Source organism: Anopheles merus, chromosome X (genome assembly GCF_017562075.2).
Source record: "Anopheles merus strain MAF chromosome X, AmerM5.1, whole genome shotgun sequence".
NCBI classification, from domain to species: domain Eukaryota; kingdom Metazoa; phylum Arthropoda; class Insecta; order Diptera; family Culicidae; genus Anopheles; species Anopheles merus.
In genome coordinates, this window is record NC_054081.1 from 4794972 (window position 1) to 4818999 (window position 24028).

The 24028-nt window shown below is 49.9% G+C and overlaps 3 protein-coding genes across 3 annotated transcripts; 2 read left to right on the plus strand and 1 right to left on the minus strand.

The window, feature by feature from the left end:
• Positions 1-8079: 8079 nt before the first annotated feature.
• Positions 8080-12992, minus strand: LOC121594536 (ubiquitin carboxyl-terminal hydrolase 30 homolog). Its single transcript, XM_041917907.1, has 4 exons — positions 12694-12992; positions 12415-12561; positions 10846-12343; positions 8080-9562 (listed from the first exon to the last, which is right to left on the minus strand). The coding sequence occupies exons 2-4, from the start codon at positions 12494-12496 to the stop codon at positions 9451-9453; spliced, it is 1692 nt and encodes a 563-aa protein (XP_041773841.1). The 5' UTR covers positions 12497-12561; positions 12694-12992; the 3' UTR covers positions 8080-9450.
• A 1524-nt stretch (positions 12993-14516) lies between these two features.
• LOC121596037 (ribosome biogenesis protein NOP53) lies at positions 14517-16081 on the plus strand. The gene has a single exon (XM_041920609.1). The coding sequence runs from the start codon at positions 14569-14571 to the stop codon at positions 15850-15852; it is 1284 nt and encodes a 427-aa protein (XP_041776543.1). The 5' UTR covers positions 14517-14568; the 3' UTR covers positions 15853-16081.
• A 1887-nt stretch (positions 16082-17968) lies between these two features.
• On the plus strand, positions 17969-24021 carry LOC121589389. Its single transcript, XM_041908332.1, has 5 exons — positions 17969-18624; positions 18707-19930; positions 20015-20460; positions 21688-23197; positions 23289-24021. The coding sequence occupies exons 1-5, from the start codon at positions 18622-18624 to the stop codon at positions 23358-23360; spliced, it is 3255 nt and encodes a 1084-aa protein (XP_041764266.1). The 5' UTR covers positions 17969-18621; the 3' UTR covers positions 23361-24021.
• Positions 24022-24028: the final 7 nt, after the last annotated feature.

Sequence of the window (24028 nt, forward strand, 5' to 3'; positions counted from 1 at the left end):
TTTTGTTTTTTGTTTTGGAAATCAGTGCGCAAGTGAAATTAATCACCACACCCGGGATCCACACAAACACAGATAGACACAGCGTACTAACAGTGCGTGAGTAATTGGGCTTTAAAACCGTACGTGGAACCGTGCGGCAAGGGCAACGTGCGCACGAGCACGAACCCGCTGTCGCTTTCATTCTATTCACACCATTGCCCGATGGCCCTTCCTTGTTCCTCATCCCAGCCCAAGCCCCACCCAAAACCTTCGCACATCCGCTGCAGTTCGTCACGTGTGGCCGTGCCCGCGGCCGGTGGTGACGTGCACAGCTCCGAATTCGTGTGCCGTTGTCGCGGCCCATGACGACCCGCGGCCAAGTATTAGAGTGCGCCAGATGCGCGTTAATGCTTTAGAGGGTTTTCTAGGAATTCTCGTAGCTGTGGGACACTTTATTGATTCTTTCTTACATGAAATGAACTTATTCTAATGGGAATTGGACTCTCTAGCACCCTTGTTGGACAAATGCAATAGGAATTTTCAAAGATCCTGTTCAAAAAGGGTACCAATAGAGTCCAATTTCCAGCATATGAAATTCTCTTCCAATAGGAAAGACTCTAGAAAGTGTCCCACAACTATACAGTACCCCGTGGAAAACCCTGTAGCTATATTCCGTCTAACACTGGCTCATGTTGTTCCGTTCGCTCCGCTGGCCCCATGATTCATGGCGTTCTTGCAAACAATGACACAGCTTCGAACGCGCGACATTGGCGACGAGCCGTATCGAGTGCATCGTTGTTTGCAATGGTTTGCAAGCGACGAACCTGTTCCTCAAATATCACACCGAGCACCCGGGGAAGCAAATTTGTTTGCCCGAATTAATTGAATCGACGGATCGGCGCGTCGTCTGTGAGCGACGGTGACAGGCGGCAATTAGTAAATGCCAACCGATCTCCTTTTCGCTGGAGCGCTTCAATCAATCTCGCGGTAAGAACCAGAGGGAGACTGTGTGTGTACAGCGGTTTGTTGGCAGGCTTTAACAATGCTAGATATTGTTTAATTACAGCCTGAGAGCCTAATATTGACATCTGCTTGAACTGCACACACTCACTAAAAAAAAGGATTACTTCATCTCATCCCTCGCCACGGTTTGCCGACGCATTAGTCATCCCGAAGGCATCACTTTTACGAGCTTTTATTCATGAAGATTTTATGTCTAGAAAGTCCACGCCCGACATGTGGGGAACACTGTGCAAATTCTTCGTAGAAATGTTTGATCGACGACTTTCATGGGCGGAAATGACTAATCCACACACACACACACATGGATGATTATGGGTTGGAAGTTGTCGCAGGTTTAGGATGTCGCATACATTTCCCCAAAAAGTGGGACTCAGACATTCCTTTCTTACATCGTGAAGTGTCTAGTTACGCGAGAGCACTAACATTGGGACCTTGATGCAAACTCAAAGTACATTGGAGCGCGAATTCGTCCGGCAGCTTGTTTTGGAGCAACTAAATGGCGCAAAATCATTGGATGCACTAAACCCAGCTTTTGAATTTGTTTCGCTTGCCCAGCGTGCCCGTACCGGGTTCAATTCCCACATGGACCGTGCGCTCGTAGGCGTAGCGTTAGAGTCGTCGCCCAAATACTTGCAAACCAGAATTGCTTCAAAAACGCTAAAGTACAATCGTGGTATGTTTTTACGCATTTTGACTCCAAATTTGACTTCAGCAGGTCGTGCGGTGTAGTGCGCCCATTCGGCAACTAAACTGCTTGGGCCGGGCGGGCCAAAACAATTAGGCAGACGCTCGATAGCAAACACCGCCACGAAAGTGTCACCGCACCAAAACTAGCGAAAGGGGGGAAAAGGTGCTTCTTTAAAATAACCACACGCACGTGTCACGATTCCTAGATGGGCGCGTAAGGTTGGGCGCGCACGCAATTTATGGGCTGCGCGGGTTGGGTGCGCGCGTATCAAACGGCTTCCCGAGCAGCTCCGGTGCGTTAAAAGCATTCTGCTTACTATAAAACCCCCGCTGCTGCTACTACTTCTGCTGCCTAGCCAGCACCATCCCACGGTCCGCCCCGGGTGGAATGCGTTGCACACGAGTGCGGGTGCACACGGTGGTAGTAGTAGTGGTAGTAGTGAAAAAAAAAGAAACAGAACCGCCGAAACAGGGTCGGTGTCATTACGCTGGGTACATTTTAATCAATCGCTACGGCACGACGCGCTCAAGGAGACGGCGGCACCAGACGGCGACACCAATCGGTGTGGTGTGGTGTGAAACGTGCAACGGGCGGTTGGCGAGCTGCAATTTGATCGACTGCATGTGCGTCCTCCGGGTGAAATGATTATCCGGCCGGGGGATGACTGCCTAATGGCGCCGATCGATGCGCTGTCGGGGCGTTAAGTGGCGCTAGTGGAAGCTAAGAGCGCACCCGTGAAACGCGACCCAGAGGAACGTCACTATTGCCACCCACAAGGTGGAGTAATTGGCCAATGTAAATCCAATGAAAGCTCGTTGGAAAGAAAGCAAACAAATTACGATTGTTTGCCCTTATTCTAGAGCGTGATACTATCACGACGAATGTTCGATAACGATACCGATTAGAGCAACTGTCTAAAACTGATCTAAAGGCATCTAATCTCTCTATAGGCACGACTTAACGCTGCAGACTCCTTTAAAAAGCTTCCCTCATAACGAGCAAAATTCCGCGTGTGGATTGATTATATGCTGCTGCTTTAAATTGCATTTCAAAGTGGTCTAAATACTAGAAAAATGAAGAATAAAATAAAATATAAAAAATATACGTTCGTCGCTTTTTAGAAAGAGTAACGCATTGAGCTCACTATATTGTGGGCTATTTTGGTTGAAATGATAATTAGCAGATTGCGCTATTCGATCAAAGAATTCAAAGAACTCTTCCGTCCGGTCTAAAAAGCACTAAAAACCACCTCCAGATGGCTGAGCCCATCAGTTGGAGCGTTAGAAAATTGGCTAAAACGATCACAAACGAGCGACGGCTAACGGTATGCTAATTAGTGCTAAAACTGATCTAAAACTAACACGCGCACTGCCCGCAACCGGCAAATCAATTCTAATTAAAACCGCACCAAAAGCTGTTACTAGATACAGATCACACAACTTTCCACGGTCAAACGTTTTCGGTGGCACGGTTAGCATCGCACAGCCACTGGTAGCGCTAGAAATTTGATTGATTGCAGACAGTTGATTTAACGGCGGACTGTTCGCGGCACTTGCATTCCATTCGGATGTTTGTGTTTTGCGTGCTTGTTTTTCGCTCCTAATTATTTGATTTAAGCTTATTAGATTTGTGGAGGCAATTTGGCAAATTGTATGTACTCATGTACTACGGAAATAAACAAAAAAAAAACTTAAATTCCTACCTCTGCGATCTGGAACATCGGCGCACACACACGCTCAAGACACGAACCGACTCTTCACAATCACGTGCCTAAATTCGTTCGACAGAAAAAAATAGATTAAAATACGTTTATCATTAGACGCACACTTTTCACATTCAAAACTTTATTCGAACCAACAAAAAAAATGGCTACGAAAACAAATGCACTTGCTATTTTCAAAACATAACCCGAACACACTTACGATGAAGATGAACAAATGTAAATTAAAAAAAAAAAACGGTGATTTGCCACCTAATTAAAATCGCTCAAAAACTGTTGGACGCCCAAATAAAAATGCAGGAGGAGGGAGGAAAACGCACTAAAAATTCCTCACGTACTACTCTGGCGGAGCAGAGCAAACAAAAAAAAAAAACAAACAAAGTTGCCGAAAAATCTGCGAAAAAACGGCGTGCGCGCACGCTCCCTCGCTGCGGTAGGAGCGCTTCCCTCGTGGATAGCAAAATTTAAACTGATCCATTCGAGCGGCCGGCCGACTGTCTTTATTTTTTCGATCACACCCCCTCCCCCCAGGCCCACACACACACACACACACACCCCCACACAACCATTCCTCCTTCCGATTCCGTCTTACCGTCTTTCCCCCATCCTCCTCCCCCCCCCACCTCCCCTCGCACCGGGTCCACCCTTTATGCCCTCTCTCCCTTCGGAGGCCTTCCCGAAACCGATCCGGTCCTCGGCCGCCCAGTGCCCATCTGCTTCCCGCTTTTGCGACATTCTGTTGCCGTCTTTTGCTTTCCCTTGGGTTTTCGCACCCCGCGCGCCGCGGCTGCGGGATGGGGTGCCGGGCCCCACGAGTGGTACGGTTCGCATACGTTTCGCGCTCTTGTTTACTCTTGTTTACTTTCGTTTCCATCAAATACCGGGCCGGGTTTTACGGTTCTTGGATGGGTTTTATTTTTTTTTTATTATTGATTTTGTTTTTGTTTGCCACTTTTAATAAAATTGCTCATCCTTTCGGGTCAACAGCATTAATGGAGGCAATTTAGTTTAATCCCTTCGCGTTCTGTTTAAACATCTCCGGCAACAAGTGATCAAACGAGTAAACAAATCCTTTTCGGTGCGCTCCCTCTCGCCTCTCTCTCTCTCTTTCTCCTCTGTCTCTCTTTCGCATATTCCTTTTTTATCTCTCTCTTTTTTTCTCTCCCTCTCTCTCTCTCTCTTTCTCGATTACTTTTACTCGATCGCGATAATTGGCGGGTCCGTAACGATTGCTCATCAATTTTGCTCTTAAATATTTTGTCACGCGCGTTACACCGCGCTACTAATTAGCTTCGAAAGAATGCAAAACCGATCTAAAACAGGGCGCGTCGGTCCGCATTCCCGAACGGTCCCGAATGCGGAGCGCACGCTCGGAAGCTAAAATTGATAACGCATCGTCACCTCGTCACGGCGGCTGGAGGCGCTTCGGTTCCAGAGACCTGCAGCATCCCACCTCCAATGGGCGAGTGAGACGGGACATAAGGGAAGGGAATGTGTGAGGGGGGGAGGGAGGGGAAGATCGAAAGGAGAATCGGGATTGGGACAGAATTGATTCTCACCACTTGTTCGGGAGCGAGGCGTGCGTGTGTGCCTCGTGTGCCTTTTACTTTTGCTAAATAGGGAACCCACAGGCTAGGCAGGTCGGATTTTTATAGGTTGCAGAGTGGTGTTTTTTTTTAATCATTTTATTTCCTTTTCAAAAAGAAAAGAACGATTTTTGCTTTGGTGGGATTCCAGTTTTTTTTTTTTCAAAACTGATTGAACATATTGATTGTTTCTTTTGGAGCGATTTTTGCGCTTTTTTGTCTCTTGCCTCTTTGCTTCTGCGTTTCCCGATTTCTGTTCGGATTGGCATGCAGCCTCCATCCCCGTTGGGCGGTTGGAGTGTTCCATGCCAGGCGGGCGAAAGAGTTTTCCATGCAGAAGAGTACCACCCAGCGTGTAACCTATCGTATATCAGGTTGTTTTTATTCTACTTCTGGATGGGACGCTACACTAAACCGACCGAAACGGCGGCTTGGTAGCGTTGGGCTGTTGCAAACTATTAGCTTTCAGCCATTTCAAAGAAATTAAGTGACTCCCATGTATCTCCAGCTGAACGCATTCTAAAGCATGTCATGGCTTATATTTTGTAAAGTTTCTCTATTTAACAACTTTTAGTCTATTTCTGAGCCTTTTTTTGGCGACAAGCTCGAGGTAGTAAAGGAGTTCTGCTGCCTTGGGACGGTCGTAACTTCGGACAATGGACATCTGTAGCAAAATCCGGAGACGCATTGTTCAGGGGAATCCTGCATACTATCGGCTTGACCGACTGCTGAGATCCAGAAGACTTCGAGCTCGTACGAAATGTGAGATGTATCTCACATTGATTCGCCCGATGGCCCTCTATGGATTCGAGCGGAGGATGCAGAAGCTCTGGGCGTGTTTGAACGACGCATCCTCCGGACCATCTTTGGCGGTGTGCTCAAGCATGTAGCGTGGAGGAGAAAGATGAACCATGAGCTTGCACAGCTGTACGGCGAACCGAGCATCTTGACGGCGGTGAAGGCTGGCAGGATATGATAGCCGGAGCATGTTCTGATGCCAAGACTCATGCCTCACCAGGAAGGTGACAGCGATCTCGGAGGTTGGTGAAGGTGAAGCTGTCGGAGATCGGGTGTCTTCACGGATAGGAGGCTGCAGACAGGGACCGAGAACCCGGTAGATTGATTATTCACCGGGCCATGTCATATCCACGTGCTCTGTCATGAGCAGCCCAACAAGAAAGAGAGATAGAGAGAGAGATAGAGATAGAGAGAGAGACAGAGAGAGAGAGAGAGAGAGAGACCTTTTTTTGTTACAGAAATATCTCGTATTAGTCAAACTGCAGTGCTACGCAACGCAACAGGGTTACACAATATAATTTCTCATGGACTACCATAAGTGAAACTTGTTAAGAGCTCACACCGGTTCTGGGACTGATCCTTAACCCATACCAATGCTGGAGTTGATCCTCAACTTCTTGCTGCAGTCAGTTCCTAACTCTGAACCCATGCCCGCTCTGGAATTGATTCCCAACCTGAAACTGATACCATATCCCATAGCACACCTGGAACTGAGTCTGAATCCATACAATATCTGGAATGGATTCCCAACTAATATCGGTCCTGAAAAATATCACTATACAAATTGAGCTAAAATTCCTACACTAGTTCCTATGTGTTTGCCCTGTCATGGGTTCAAGCCCCGAATAGATCGTGCTCCCCTTACGTAGGACTAGCTATCCTGCTATGGGTAATCAATAAGTCACTGAAAGTCCTTAACCGACAATGGTTCGTAATAGGTTCCAGGACCAGTATAGGTGGTTGTATCAGGTCCAGCACCAGTCTATCTCCAAACCATCCAGTATCAGTTCCAGAACCAGTATGGATTTTGTATCGGTTTCGGACCTATAATGGGCCATCATCAGTTCTTGATTTGTATTAGGTTTTCGAGTCGATTATTTTAGCGGAAGCATTGTAGGCGGGCCAAATTAACTAATCCCAAACAAATACCGGCTTTGGAAGTGGTCAGGAGCTCATACAGTTCTTCGAACTGATCCCAAATCCATATCATTCCCCTAGCTAATCCCGAGCCAATACCATTAATGGAACTGAGACCGAACCCATACTGGTGATAAGACTACTCCCGAGCCAGTCCAGGCTCCATTTTCGCAGACCGATTTTCGTTCTACATCTAATACTGAACCGTTAATTGTACTGGAACAGATCTGAAACCTATCAGATCAAACCCGTGTCAATCTTCCACCAAATACGAAACCTATGTAAGTCCTAGAACAGATACCAATCCTGTTCCGAGTTCCAAGACACTAATATCAAGACATTGTCGGTACTTTATCTCGATCCTGGAACTGAAAGAGAACCTTTCCGGATCCTAGAACATATTTCAAAGCTATTTCAAAGTACAGGATTCGATGTCGAAGCTATCCCAGCTCAGGAGTTTCAATTCTAGATGTAGAATTCAAACCGATCTTGGAACCAATGTCCAACCCAACCTCCTTATCTTATCGGGATCAGTCCCAGCCCAGCCCAAACATCAATTCTACATGCAGAATTGCAAGGATTTATCGCAAATATAGCGTTGTTCGCAAAAGTAGAGCTTAATTTTGCTAAAACTCATCATCACCCTTGTATTGCAGCATCGAAAACTCAACCAAACAAAGCCATCCGTCCGCTCGCTTTAGTGTAGCGAAACTGTCACGCGAGAGTGCGCTTAAAAAAGATAAATAATAAGTTCAAGGCGCACACAACCCTCCGCGAAGGACATTCCACCTGTCGTGTGTTCACTTATTATTGTTTGATACACTTTGGCGAGCCCAAAAACATTGCTGCTCATTTGTTGCCGGTTTTAACGAGCGCCAATCGATGGTGGACGGCGTGAAACAGTGAAAACCACACATACAAACACAACAACAACAAAACACTGTACTGTAATGAGCATACTTCCATTACCTTTTTTAGGCAGACGCACACACACACACATACCCAGACACGCGGAAGACAGCATCACAGGTGCCCTTTAGCGGGCCAACATTCCGAACGCACGCCAAGAATGAGGCGCCTATCTACCCCATCTGTTGCGGAACAAATAAGAAACAAGCAAAAAACACACACACACACACACACGCCGAAGCAAATCGTTTTTTTGCTTTTTTAATTGGTGGTTTAAGAATTTTATTTCGAAAAAATACATCTTTCATTGTTTCGCTAGGCTGCAGGTTCTGAAGTAAAACGGAGAGTAGAGAGAGAGAGAGCGTGTATGTAATAGTCCGCTATAGAATCCCGAGTAGTTGTATCCTATCCGACTCCCCAAACTTCCTTTAAACCTTTTTTTTCTAAGAGGAAGTGTCGCTTCCATCGTAAGTTCAACGTTCTTAACCGAATCCCAGCGTGTAAGTGGCTCGCAGAGCAAGCCGCTTCTTCATGTGCCATCGGGTGGCGTTTTTTTTTGGTAATCCTCTAAAACAAATTCTAATCTAATGCTGGCTCGACTGTGGAGCAATTGTGCTTTTCTTTGTTTTTGGTTTGGATGTTTGCTAATGCCTTTGCTCTGCACATTCCAACCACCTTTTGCTAACCTGCGCGATCGTCACAATTGAATGTACAGCTAGCACGGAAAGTTAGGGCGCAAAATTCGCCCAAGGTAAGCGCACAGACAGCAGCGGGGTTTTTGATTATTATTTTTGCAAAAGCAAAATGGCTTAACAAGCGATATCTGCTCGCAAACATAAACACAGAAAGCTAGAGAGAACTCTACTTCTACAGCATGCAGCGGCATGAAGGTAGCAGAAACTGTTCCCTGCTGCAACGCTACCATGCCAACTGGTGAAATCATTTCCCTGTTCTCAGCCCACTCGCTGTCTCCTTCCCCTAAATCTAGTTCAACACTTACTGTAGGATAGCGGCTACCGTATAAGAAAGAATTCTGGGTTTCCACCCACCCCTTTTTCCTCGGGATAGGGAAAAAAGGACCGCAAACTCAAATGCTATTCCTGTTCGGTTCGGTTTGCTTTTGTCCTATTTTCGTTCGATGTCAAATGCATTTGGTTTATGAGTATGCGAAATATTTACGACTCCTAACACGCTCCTCTCTGTCTCTCTCTTTAACTATCTGACTCTCTCTTCTGCCTACTATAGTGTAACGACATCAACAACAAATAGAGCTCGACATAGGGGGTGAAGGTGGCAATGGTTGCAGTTTGGTTTGCAAGCGTTCCTCCACCGTCCTATACAAAAACGACCTTCCGTGCGACCTGTTAGGATGCGCAGCAAGGCGCTAATTTACGTTTAAATCCTTTCCTTTTCTTTTTTACTTTGCTTTACTTTGCCACCCCACCCCTTCTCCGCTGCAGAGGAAAAACAGCTTAACTTGTGTGTGTAAAGTTCGTGTTGCTTATCAGCTTAACTTTTGTAGGGTGTGCTGTACATGAAATTGTTGCGTTTGCGCAAAGCGCAATCTTCCGCAAGCTGGCTGCCTCCCGTGTAACCCGCCAAATGCCTGCTTACGGGTATTTGGAGGACGAGCCGCGGTCGTAGAACAGCATGTACGCCGAGCTGTTCAGCACCTCCTCGATAGGAACTTCCCGCACGATCGTGTCCGACGTGTAGTACCATCTGCGAAGCAAGCCAAAAAAAGAGAGAGAAAGAGAGAGAGAGAGAGAGAGAGAGAGAGAGAGAGAGAAAGAGTATTAGACACCTCACTTACGAGCGTAAAGGGGAGCATTGCAATGCTCCAAACGACTCCGATCCGACTCTATTGTTAGTCTGATTCTGACTCTGGCAAAATGGAAACCACTAGCTCCACCCGGAGTCGGCACCATCCGGAATCGTAGTCGTCTGGAGTCAAAGCAGTCTGGAGTCGTCAGGACTCGAAGTTATCCAGAGTCATCCAGAGTCGTTCGGAGTCGTTCGGAGATGTTTGGAGTCGTTCGGAGTCTTTCGAATAGGAGTCGTCCGGAGGCATCCGGAGTCGTTTGGAGTCGTTTGGAGTCGGAGTCGTCGGGAGTCATTTCGAGTCCTTCAGAGTCATCTGGAGTCGTCCGAAGTCGTCTGAAGTCGTAGTTGCCCGGGTTGGAGTCGTTCTGAGTCGTCCGGAGTCGTCCGGAGTCATCTGGAGTCATCTGGAGTCATCTGGAGTCGTTTGGAGTCGGAGTCGTCGGGATTCGTCTGGAGTCGTTTGGAGCCCTTCAGAGTCATCCAGAGTCGTCCGGAGTCCTCTGGAGTCGTCCGGAGTCGTCTGATGAAGCAGTCATCCGGGTTGGAGGCGTTTGGAATCGTCCGGAGTCATCTGGGATCGTTAGGAGTTGGAGTCGTCGGGAGTCATTTGGAGTGCCTCAGAGTCATCCAGAGTCGTCCTAAGTCATCTGAAGTCGTAGTCATCCGGGTTGGAGTCGATTGAAGTCGGAGTCGTCCAGAGTCGGTGTCGTTAGGAGTCACCCGGAGTCGTTTGGAGTCGTCCAAAGTCCTCCAGAGACGTCCAAAGTCGTCCGAAATCGTAGTCGTCCGGGTAGGAGTAGTTCCGTGTCGTCCGGAGTCATCCGGAGTCGTTTGGAGTCAGAGTTATCCCGAGTCGTCCGGAGTAGCCCAGAGTCGTCCGGAGTCGCCCGGAGTCATCCGGTATCGTTTGGAGTCGTACGGAGTCACCCGGAATTGATTGCAATGTCCTTGTGACCGGACATTCCAATTCGTTGTATTTTTTTATCTTTTACTTTGTGCGTGAACTTCATACACAGGCCATTGTTTCGAAGGTCGACTTGGGCAGACTCCGGATGTCTCCGACTCCAACGGACTCCGAACGACTCCGGATAATGCTGGGCCACCTCCATCTTCCGGAATCGGTTCCGAAGTTTTGCCAACTTTACCCATCACTAGACCATTGTCCGCCCCTGCATACTTACTTGTAGGAGTTGCGCAGCGCCCCGCGCCTATACGTGACGAAGTGACCGGCGTTTGCCTCGCCAGAATGTACGATGACCGCCAGCAGGCGGTACAGGTTGCGCGGGAACATCGCGCCGAACGTGTACGACCCGAACGTCATCGAGCCGGAAGGTGCGTCGGCCGCCCCCGGTCCCGCCTGGGCCCCGCCGCCGACCGCGTCCAGCCCGCTCGCCATCAGGCCGGCCGAGTAGAGCGAGGTGGTCGAGCCCCAGGGCGTGCTGATGTTGCTGTTCAGTCCGGGCTGCACGAAGCTGTACGGTGCCATGGAGAGCGTCTCGGGAAAGTGCACGCTGTCCAGCCGCTTGTGCACGTGGCCGCTCGCGTGCCACGTGGTGCGGGCGATGTGGATGCACAGGCAGGCGGGCAGCTTGCTGAACGTGAGCGTCTTCGTGTGCGCGGTCGTCTCGTGGCACGCGTCGCACTGCACCGCGTCGAGCGTTTCCGGCTGGATGAAGTCGGACAGCAGGTTGCCGATGCCGAGCCCGGGCGCGGCCGTCTCCGGCAGCGGCAGCGTGATGCTGTCGAACTTGTCGTACCGCACGGTGGACTTGTGGCCGCATCCACCACAGCACAGCTGGCTGCCCATGCCGCCCCGGAACGGGTGCGGTATCTGGGCCTGCTGCCGGTCACCCCACACGGACACGCGGCCCGGGCCCCGGTTGAGCCGCTCGAGCGACCGGTACGAGGCGGAGTGCCGCTTGCCCGCGAAATGGTTACTGTCCGCGTCCCCCATGCCCGTCGGGGTCGGCCGTATCATCATCTGTTGCTGCTGCTGCTGCTGCTGCAGCTGCATCCGGCTGCCAAAGCGGCGACCGCCAAACGCGGCACTGATCGCGTGCGACGGGGACGCCCCGAACTCGACCAGCGAGCTTTCCTGCGACTGCTCCTCGTTCTCCGTGCACACCGAGTGGGGCGAATCGGGCGTGTGCGCCTCCGACCGGGTGTACCGCATCAGGCTGGTCGACTCGTCGTACTCGGCGTTGCAAAAGTCGGACAGCATCGCGCTGGACGGGCGGGCCGGTATGGCGTGGAAGCCCAAGTCACCCCCGCCGCCACCACCACCCCCGCCGACCACGTCGTCGAGCGCATCGGACAGGCAGCCGATCTTGCGCGGCTTGGACACCTCCTCCTCGAGCGAGCTGAGCATCACCAGCAGCAGCTCGTGCGCGTCGTGCTCCTCGGGCGAGATGACCCAGCCGAGGGCGTGCAGCGCCCGGATGACGGCGCCGGGCGCGTACGGGTCGCCCCGCAGCGTCGGATGCGTCCCGTTCACCACCTCCAGCACGTTCTGCAGCGACGAGACGAGGCTCTTCTTGTCCTTGGTGTTGTGCAGCTGCAGCCACGCGATGAACTGCGGGCAGGCGGCCAACGCCTGCAGCAGCGTGTTGAGAAAGCACGTCTTGCCGAAGTTGTGCAGCCCGGCGATCTGGCCCCGCCGCTGCCGCAGCTTGGAAGAGCCTGGTGTGAGAAGCCTGGTTAGTGGCGGCGTTTAGGGAGAAGGGAAAAAGGTGCACACAGGCGGGGCTTACCGGACGGTCCCCAGAAGACGAACGCACCGACGACGACTGCCGCCGTCACACCGGCGGCCATCAACAGTTTTTCGCTTTCCATTGCTTACGTCTGGCACCGTTTACCGATTCCGACCACCAACTTCCTCTCTCTACCAGACCATCGTCCTGCTTACCCCAATTGCGGTGCGGCAATTAAATGCAGGTTGGAAAAAAGGGGGAGGAAACAAGAAGAAACAAACACCCGTGATTAAAAACAGCAACTTCGAAAACCGTTCGGCCCACTTCCCATTCACTTACTGTCTTTCGTTTTTTCAATTTTTTCACAAAAACTCCTTTTCTCCCCCGGGTGCTCTCTCTCCCTCTGCGGCTTCGACGAAGGACAGCCAAGCTTGGTTCGGCCAAGGTTTTCTTTTACCACGTGCAGGAGGGGGGAAAAACAAGGTGCAAAAGGGGCACAGCAAACGGGGCACAATCTCACATAGGAAGGAAACGCATCCAGCGGGCGTAATTGCTTTTCATTTTCACTCGGTGCACTATCGATCTGAGCGCTGGGCTTATGATTGTAATGTTTTTTTCCTTTGTTGTTGCTCTTTTGACGTTTTGCTTTTTTGACACATTGACGTTTGTGACGTTTCGACGAGTGTTGCAGAGTGACCAGAAAACCCGATTTATCTGTAATCTTACCGATTTTTGATACGTCAAACGATTCGTACATGGGACGCCAAAAACTACCGATTTTTTTTATTTTTCCTACCGAAAACACAGTTTTTTTTAAACTCTCATCAAGAAACCATCAAACCATTTCCCCATTCATTGTACAAATTCAACTCCTTTTATTCATTCATAACGAACAGCTTTGCCGTATTGTTTAAATAAACTCCATATAAAGATATTGAAATCACTAGCGACAAAAGCAAGAAGTTTAATCCCTTGTTTACATGTGCCAATCGCCAGTAGGCATGTGTAACACTGCTTCTAGACGACCAACTTTTGTGCCGCGACAAATTTTCTGCGAGCTCTTTGTTCTAAAACAACATCTCAGTTTTAGAACAAAATCAGATGCAACCGTGATTGTCGCGTGATTTTTGTGATTTGTGATTTTTTCACAGACATGCAACGCTGGCGTTTCGCGACATCACGATCAAAGTAAGCCATACATTCGTGCTAAAACAAGGACGGTTTGACAGATAGAAACTGTCACAAAAAAAATTGTCCCAGAAGATTTTTTGGGTCGTCTAGAAGCAGTGTAACTCGAACTCCTGTTAAAATCATATGAAGTTGAGGGTACGATGGGTTCGATGAATGGGTTTTCCATCACTTGCGGGTATCCAGTAGCTCAGTTTCGAAGGGTTCGAGAAGGCTAATGTAAACACAAAGATAAGCGATTTTCAGAGCTCTTTCACACCGGACGATTGTTACAAAGGAAGCTCAGTCCAGCTGTAGCTCAATATACCAAAATAGGCATGAACTCTCGACTTACTTGCAAACTTTACAGTTCAAATGACTTGTGGCAAAAAAAAAATTAAATGTACAATTGTTTGCAAGTGTTAAAAACATTTTCATTAAACGAAACAGGTTTAAAATACCTTTTTTACTAAGTTTTTTTTTTTTTGTTAAACGCGTAACCAACAAATTCTTGGTGCGTTCACATTTCCAGCATTGTTTTAACTTAGTTTCAAATTTTAAAACCTACCGAAAACTATCGGATAAAATTTGGTGCTCCTTCCGATAACGGCCAAAATTGTCTGGTCACACTGCTGTTCACAAACCTTTCGCTTACAGCACGTTTACAGTGGGTTAAGCTTGAATGATTGACTATTTTTCCTGTTTCCTGATGAAAATTTTACAATTGGGACTTTATGTACCAAATCAGTATGGTAAAAAAAAAGGTAAAAAAAAAGTGGTTACTTTGTTTAGGTTAGAACGTCTTGCCGGGCTTTCACATTGACGATGTGAACGGGTATGTGAACCTGCGCCATGCATTAGCTGTCAAATTTGAAGCTGTCACTTGCCGTGCTTGTTTTGTCCGGTGCGTTTGTTTTTTCTTTCTTGTTTTTCTTTTTTTGTTCGCCATCCATCAGCACAGCGAGCGAACGATACACGTGTTGGCGGCCGTAAGCAAAACAATATCGATTCAAGTCCGGCTTTGAGTTAATTCGCATCTTTCCCCTAATGGTAGTGAATATGAACAAAAAGCACGTGTCCCGCAAGCTGAAATCGGCCTGGCGCAAACACATCGACATCTCGGATGTGGACCAGTTCCTCGAGGAGCAGCGGCAGGATGAGCGCATCGGGGGCCGGATCGCGGACAAGCCCGACCGGGAGCTGTTCAGCGAGGAGAAGCGACCGGCCAAGGTGAAGGCGACGCTGCGCGAGCTGCGCCGGAACAAGTTTGGCGAGCTGCCCCGCTCGCTGCTGCCGCTCGTCAACACATCGAACGTGAGCGATCCGGTGGTGAAGCGCAACGTGAAGAAGAGCCGGGTGACGCTCGCCCCGGTCGCCCCGGTAGCGTCGGTGCGCTTCCGCAAGAGGGGCCGCCCGAGCGGCATTGCGAAGCCCGCCCAGGAGGACCTGTGGGCGAAGGAGACGCCCGTGCCCGGCGAGCTGCAGAACGAGTGGATCGCGAAGGAGCTGGTGCATCACACGCTCGCCCACACGGGCAAACCGCTCGTGACCAACCTGCCCGCCCGGATGGACCCGGAGCAGCGGCGGGTGCCGCTGCGCAAGCGACTACCGGCCGAGGGGCTCAGCTACAATCCCGCCATCGACGACTACCTCGAGCTGAAGGACAAGCTGGTGAAGGAGGAGAAGAAGATCATCCGGCACGAGGAGCACCTCGACCGGGTGCTGACGAGCAAGCTGGGCAAGATGACGCCCGAGGAGCGGTACCGCACGGCGATCAGCGAGATGTCCGAGGGGCTGCTCAAACCGGACAAGAAAAACGAACCGGAGGAGGAGGAGGATGAAAAGAAAAAGGATGAAGAGGAGGAGGAAAAGCCGGTAGTGGTGGCGAAGGCCAAGAAGCGCATCTCGAAGGCGAAGAAGCGGGCCCGCATGCTGCAGCACAAGGAGGAGAAGCTGCTCGAGCAGGAGCTGCACAAGCTGGTCGAGATCGACCGGGTGGAGGAGATCGCGGCCGAGGTGGAGCAGGAGGTGCAGCAGACGCAGCGCAAGGCCGAGTACCGGGTGCGCAAGCGGAAGGCGATGCGCACCAAGCTCGACCTGCCGATCGACTTTGTCGAGCCGGAGAAGCTGTCCGGCAGCCTGCGCACGATCGAGCCGCTGAACAATCTGCTCGCGACCGGCCTGCCGAAGGTGCGCAAGGTCAGCATCCTGAAGCGGACGCGCGCCGAGGTGGAGCGCAAGATGCGCCGCATCCCGACCAAGCGGTACACGCGCAGCTCGCACAAGGAGCCGATGCTGCCCCCGACCAAGCCGGCGAAGCGCGCGAAATGAGGCGGAAAGCGTGCGGGCGTGGGCAAGGCAACATTTGATAAGGTCAACTTTTTTTTGCTTTTTTTTTGTAAGTCATTTTTTAGTTGGGTGTTTCTATCAACGAAAGCAGGCAATAGGCAACATGGTATCAGACCATGCCCCCCTATCGAACAGAATGTAGGAATTGCTTTTGAAACCCACCAGCTGCTTTAAAATAATCTACCCAAAATAGTACCTTTGCGGGCTTGATCGCAACAATTGTGTGCGTAGGGACAATTTTTCCTCGGCATGTAAGCGAATAGTTCAGGAAAGAAGGGGGAAAAAATCCGTCGGAAGTTATTTCCATTAAAAGCAGCATCTTATTTGTCGCTTTGCTGTTAACGTAAAAGCGAAATCCAACCACTTTTGGGCTCAATAAACATATTAACAATAAACATATGAACCACCATCAAACAAAAAGCGATTATTTGCTAGAATTAGAATATCTGCATCTTGCAAAGCAGTGCTACAATGTATTTTTTTTCTCTTTTTAATTTCTTTTGCATTTTTATTTCATTTGTCATCTCTGTTTGCAAGCTAACGACCGCATCTCAACATTTGAACGCGTCTTGGAGAGATGATCAGTTCATGATGGATACAGTTTGGTACATAACTTAGGAACTGACAAATGGAAGTAAACAGAAGCCATCTTCGTTTGACGTTTACCTCGTTATCAGTTTGTTAACATTTTGTACGGGAATTCAGCCCCGTGGCAGCGCCCATCCGATACGATTTTATCGGATAAGATTTATATGGGATTTGACAGATAACGTCGGACGTGCGATTAGAAAAATCTCTGATCTGTTAATGTAATCATGCAGTTAATGTAGGAAAAATATGAAATTATATTTTTATAATGGCTAAACCATTCAAATCATTAAAATTTTCGCAATATGAGCCGAAATAGCATTTGACAAAAGCGTCCGATAAAATCGCATCGGATGAGCGTTGCCACCGCCCCCAATTAAAAACATTCAGAGACGACCCAAGTGCCACAGAATTAGCTTAAATCACTGGAAAATCAAATAGCCATAGAAAAAAAAACGAAAGCTCCATGGCTTCACTGGTTTGCTCTCAATAGAGGGCGTTTTATAACTCATGATTATATTGCTATCCTTTTCTTGCAAAGTGTTTCGTCTCACTTCATCTAATCATGGCCTATATGGCCTTCTAACTTTTAGAGCAAAAAGCTAAAAGAATGATCATATGGCCAGATGCTTGGATATCGATTTTTTTTTAATTTTTTTTTATTCTCATTTGCATATGATCTGGTGGTCTACATTGGAACTTAGTATATAAGCAATCATATCGTCGTTCTAGTTTTAGCGATGCATAACTTCAACGCGAATCCATACAACAGTACAGAGGGAATGAGAAAGCTCTTCAAGCGAGGAAGCTTCACTGTGTCGCTATCCCACCAACAGATGGTGCCACCAGCTTTTTGCTATTTTTATAATGCATTAGTCGTTCGTCGTCTGCTAAACGAAGTCTTTCTATATTCCGTTCAGGTTGAGAGCTTGAGTCGTTTAGAATCCGTTTAGTGGTCGTTTAGTGGATTTGTGGCACTTGGGTAAGGTCGCCGAGATGAGACTTTTGGAACGATATTCAAAACAAAATCGATTTTAATCGCAAAAATAAAGTCAAAAAGATGCTATTGCTTTTTATGAATATTTCTGTGCTTATTAGACTGCATAATGACTAACTAGAATTGATCGTTCACCAAAAACTGAAAATTTAAATTTTTCTCAGCTCCATCGTTCTTTGCATGATGAGGAGATTTCTCTCACATAAAATGATTTCTGCCAAAGCATGATGTCAGTTATTGTCTCAGCTACGTGCACTGTGTACGTAAAAACGCTCTTCTACACTCCACCTCTTCGCAGAGGCGAAAGAACTCCGTTGGAGCCAAAGCCTCTATAAACTGTTCAAAAAACAACAATACACTCCACCCCGACTTCGGATGCGATGCGCTTGCGCTCAGCTGTCAAGCGCCCGGTCAGCTTGCTTGCCGATGACCCAGCCCGGCCATTGTTTGGGCGGGTGGGGTGATGGAGAAAAACCAGTTGTGTCAAATTGTGCGCGTCATTCATTGACTCTGATCATTCCTAGCCGGATGGTTCGTTCACGGGCTGTGCGGAACTGTGCCTCGAGCGATCGCTAAAGAACACCCGGGTGGTTGGCCCGCAATTGCTAACGAAGCGCAGTGGTTCTACTCCGATATAAAGTGTGTATTCGTGACGTTTTCCGGTTCCGTGTTGTTCGTTGGTGCATTTCGTCGCAGTTTGAAGGGGGCTGCTGCAGTAGGCAGGACAGTCTGTGGGTGGGGTTTTTTTTTGGTTGGTTGCTGGTGCAAGGATCATTCACCTCCCCCCTGGCTACGGGTGCATCCATTCGTTTGCGTACTTTTATGGCCTATCGGCGAAGGCCGCCCATGGGTGTGTGTCTTTTCGCTTGTGCATCACAAAATGGCGAACAGTTGCTGAAAGCGTTTGCGTTTCTGGGGGACTAAAAAACCAAACGCTCTCTCTCCCTCTGCCGCGGGTTCTGGTGTCGAAAACATTCCATTTCGCGTTGAAGTTAGCATTGTGGAGCCAGGTTAGGAAACAAGGATAGCGAGCGCGGGGTGTGACCGTTTGCGTGCCTTTGTTCGTTCTGTGGAAGAAGAAGGAGGTGGAAGGAGAAGGAGAGAAGAGAAAGCGCATTTTACGACCGAGGCTCGATTGGTCACTGAGTCACGACGCCGTAGGAAAGATGGTAATAAAATCTGAGCAAAATCCCCTATCAATTTTGAGGTTAATATTCGCTACGTCTGTCTTGTCTTTGTCTCTCGCAACAGCAACAGCCGTCGCCGTCGATGCTGGTCGAGGTGGAGTCGCTGCTGGATCGCCTCTACCAAGGGCAGGTGAGCAACGAGGAGAAGCAGCGGATCGAGCAGCAGCTGCGGCAGTACCGGCGGACGTCCTTCAACTGGCGCTACTGTCTCGAGCATCTGGACACGTTCCGCAACAACCAGTACCTGTGGTACTTTGCGGCCAGCACGATCGAGGAGATGATCAGGGTTACCGCGACGTGGAAGCAGCTGGACCAGTCGGAGCGGCAGCAGGTGCTGCACGGGTTGCTGCGCGTGATGCGCAGCTACCCGGCGGACGTGCCGCCGCTGCAGCGGGACAAGGTGGCGCACATGCTGGTGCAGGTCGTCCAGAAGGCCGGCGGCAGCGACCCTGCGAACAGCTACGGCACGTTCGTGGAGGTGGCGGTGGAGCTGCTGCGCGACAAGTTCCAGCTCGGGCTGGCGCTGTGCCGCGCGATCGGCGACAACGTGGGCCGGTTCGCGAGCGCGCCGGAAGACTTTGCGCAGACTGTGCAGCGGCACACGCCCCGCATCATGCACGAGGTGAACCGGTGCTGCGGGCTGTTCGCGATGATGGCGACGGGCAGCCCGACCGGCACGCCGCTCGATGCGCTGCCGCCGGACTGCAAGCACCGCTACTGCATCCAGCTGATGGAGCTGGTGCACCAGTACTTCACCTGGATGCGGCTGGACCAGCTGGACGCGGCGCTGATTCGCAACGTAGCGATGCTGGCGTGCGCCGGCGACCAGAAAATGACCGACGCTGCGACCGGCAGCGTGAGCGCCCTCACCGAGCTGCTCCACCGGAACGAGTGCATGGGGGTGGAGCCGGGTCGCCAGCTGGCCGAAGCGATATTTAGCATTCTGGTGCACGTGACGCAGAATTCGACGGACGATTTCTACCAACTGCGCGTGTGTGATCTGCTGCGGCAGTACATGAAGCGGGGCTGGCCGCACGGCGATCTGCTGCTGGCGCGCGGGGACGAGGTGCTGATGATGCTGTTCCGCTTCACAGTCGATTGCGCCAAGACGGAGCTGGCGCTGTATCTGGCCGACCGGGTCAGCCTGTGGAAGTACGTGCTGAGCGAGCCGCGGATTCAGCTCAACCCACTGCTGGCCCAGCAGCTGCTGGGTTTCCTGCACTCGACGCTGTTCTTGAGGAACTTCCCGATCTTGGAGCAGTTCCACACGAAGGAGCTGGATGCGAATGTATGCGAGTTATTTTTTTTTTGTCCCATTCGCTCGAATAATCCTTTTTTTTTTTAATTTTCTCTCACTCTCTCCCTCGCGTAGTGTACCGAAATGAATCTGGAGCACTATCACAATCAATGTTACGACCTGATCATACAGCTGGCACAGTTGCTGGCGCCGAACCAGCTGGAGGAGCTGATGCAGTCGGTGCTGCTGTCGAACGGTGGCCACGCCGGCGAAGGCGGCAACCCCTACATCGAGGGTATGCAGCTGTTCCGCGCGATGGTCGAAGCGCTCCGCGGCAACGGGTTAGCGCTCGGCCAGTACAGCGAGAATCAGATACGCTTCTGCATGGTGGACTACGCTGCCGCCAGCCGGCTGGCGGTCGAGCTGACGCGCGCCGTCTATAGCAGACTGGCGCCGGTCGACAAATACGTCCACGAGGCGACGGTCGCCCACATCCAACTGCTGGTCGAGCTGTCCGGGCTGCTACAGCCGCTGTTGCAGCTGTGCAAGCGCATGAGACACGCGAAGAGCGTCTTTTCGGCGTAAGTGATGGCAAGGGACAAGGGGTTTTTGTGCTCCGGTTAAGATAAAACATTTGTTACAGGGTTTCCGAAGTTCGTTTCGACTGTAAACACTGTTATTCAAGATCGATTTGACATTATCATTTCCATCGTAATAATTTTTAATTTTTGTCACATGATTTTCAACATGGGGGCTGTCATCGTTTTCTCACCGGAGTTTGCAGCCGGAGTGATGCGATCCACCCGTTGGTAGTTGAAGTGTTGAAAATCCTGTTAAAGAAATTAAACATTATTATGATGGAAATGAAATGTCAGAGTGAAGGGGAATAACACGCGGTGAAGAAACAATGTTTACATTAGAAAGAGACTGTAATAACTCTCTTTCTTTGGCACTCCGGTTCAGACCTCTAACAGCCGTTGACACTGAATTTTGCCTCTAAGGCTGTGCTCTCCGGCCTTGTTAGGATCACGGAGCATTTAACGTTGCATGTACAGGAATTCCCTGATATACGCTTTTAATGGGTTGCTGCTGTTACATGGTTGAAAGAGGTACGCATAGTTGTGGGCCACTTCCCTGACTCTTTCTTAGTGGAAATGAACTTCAAGTTGGAAATTGTACTCTATGGCACCATTTTTCCGCAGGTTCGTTCGAAATTCTTATTGGATTTGTCCAACAAAAGTGCTCGAGAATCCAATTCCCATTGGATTTAGTTCATTTCACTTATGAAAGAGTCAATAAAGTGTCCCTCAGCTATAAGAACTCCTGGAAAGCCCTGTAATTAAATTCATATCAATATCGCGTACATCGAGTATGGCGTATACCGGGAAATTCCTTTACATATTTACCATGGCCCACATATATAGAGGATAATTGTTTCTAGATTTGTTTTTTCTCAAACTTCTTCATCGATGGAGTTTGAATATTTTATCTTGGTTGTGGGGAAGATTTGTTTTTTTTTTTACAATATGTAATTTTCAGTTTGCTAAGCTGGCATGTAAGTCTTTAGCGTAAAAAATTAAATAGATAAAATTGATATAATTTTTTTTTTGTATAACAAAAACACGGAATTCCTGCTAATGTTATGCAACATAACAGTTTTCATAAATCTGCTCAAATATATTGTGAATGTTGACTAGTTGACATTTGCAGACGGGTTGAAGTTGCAAATACATAATTTTATGATGCCTTGAGGACGTTTTTCTATGGCATTTTATTAAATCGCTTCCTCAACTTCTCCTCCTTCGCAGACTGACGCAGCTGATACTGGAAACGATGCATTACATCCAGCTCGGGCCGGCGTCGAATGTGCACGTGGCCGGCCTGGGCCAGACCGAACGCCGGATCTCGCCGATCGTATCGAGCGAGATGCTGCACGCGATCGTGACCGAGCTGCCCCGCTATCTGGTCGACTACCAGCTTCCGGCCGCCGACGCCGGCAGATGGATGGAGATGGTGCGGGGCGCCCTCGAGCTGCTCGACCTGTTCCTGTCCAAGGCGCTGCTGGGACCGAGCACGAGCTCGCTCGTGCTGGAGCAGCTGAGCAAGTGCGGGGGCCTCGCGAAACTGCCCCATCTGGACCGGGCCACGCGCGGCAAGGCGTACTGGGTGGTGTGCGGCTGCCTGCTGCAGGCGGAGCAGGAAATGATGCGGGAGCAGGGAGCCATCGCGCCGGCATCTAACAACAATAACAACCCGACCAACGGGCTCCCGTCGGCGATGCTGAACCAGTACGTCGGCACGATTGCGCGCGGGCTGGTCGAGTTCCAGCCGGACCAGTGGGCCCAGTCACCGGGCGACGTCCAGAACCAGATGGTGCGCGTGCTGGTGGGCGAACTGCGCGACCTGACCGATCTGCTCGCCTACTTCGAGACGCACAGCAGCAGCACGATGCGCAACCGGCTCGCGCACGCCATGGCCCGACCGATCGAGCAGATGCTCGCCATCTTCCGCGGCACGAGCGGCAGCCTGATGGTGGCGATCGACGCGACCGGCGTCGAGCTGGTCGACGGTCTGCTCGACTTCTGCAACCAGGCGGTGAGCGCACTGCAGTCCAAGCTGGACATGCGCCAGCTGCAGCAGGTGATCGACACGCTGCACCAGCTGTTCACCGCGGAGGAGCGGTACGGCAAGTATCGGCTCCGGTCCGCGAATACACTGCTCGGCATGTTTCGCAAGCTGGTGCCGGATCCGCGCAACCAGTCGCTGATGCCGGTCATTGTACAGGTGGTGCTGCAGCAGATGCTGCCAGCCATGGCGGACGACACCAGGTTTAACCGGGTGGAAGATTCGTTCACCTACGAGGACGTGCTCGTCGAGCTGTACTCGCTGCTGAACGACCTGCTGCATCACCGCTGGCAGTACTTCGTCGTGACCAACTCGATGATGTCGGGCGAGCCGGACCTGCGCACGATCCTGCAGCCGGAATCGTTCCTCGCGATCATGAACGCGTACGGGTACGTGCTGACGAGCCACACCCACTATCCGCGGGTCGTGCGCTACGTGCTGAAATCGCTCGCGATGCTGGACGAGCGGCGCAATCTCTTCCGGCTGCCGTTCTTCGTCGAGCGGCTCATGGACGACTTTATCCGGTCGCTGCTGGAGCTCGCCCTGTCCAACACGGGCAGCCTGCTGCTCGAGCAGATCGCGAAAACGCTGCACGGCATCTCGCGCGTCGACCCGCTCCGGATACGGGTGGTCATGTTCGGGCTGAATCTGCCCACCGACACCACCACCTTCAACATGCTGCAAGCGGCCGATGTATGTGACGTATGCTGCTGCCTACCGTGGCTGAGTGTGTATGTTTTAATGCCTGTGTTTGTTTTTGGTTTTTTTTTTTGTCTTTTTGCAGGATCCACCATCCTTTCAAGCAGTCATCGAACGTATGGTGAAAGAGGCAAACGCCCGTGCATCAGAGCTGTGAAAAAACTAAACCGAACTAGGGGCAACACATCTTGTCTTCTCGGTAGGGTTACCATTACTTGGAGGAGCTTATTGCAGGTTTTTTGTTGTGTCTTAATTATTCCTATTCCTATTATCTTATCCTATTATTAGCATTTTAATGATTTGACTGCTTCTTTGACTGGCATAACCGATATGTTATGATTGCTACTAGAACTAAGTACAGACCGCATCGATCCAAACCGTTGGATCAGAAAGCTTTTGATGTATATACAGCCTTTTTTTTCATTTATTTTATTCCTTGATCACAAATGATAACACCTCGCAGCTACGCGTAACTAGCTGCCGAAGGTGGAGCAATCGTATTAATAATAGTTAAAATAGTTTTTTTGCTTTTATTTAAAAAAAAAACGTATTCCTTACACGCGGCATTTAATGCTGTGCACTGAACAACAATTTTAGTTCAGTAAAAAGTTTCCTAGGAGAAGCAAACACGTGCAGGAGGGAGCGATTGGTGTAAATAGAAAAGTGATGAAAGAGAGTAAATAGAGAGATAGTGTATATATAGAAGTGAGGAACGAGAGACGGAGTGAAGTTGTATATAGAGAAGTGAGGAACGATTGATGAAAGAGATAGAGATATATAGGTATAGAGAGGTAAGAGGTAAGAGAAGAGAGAGAGAGAGAGGGG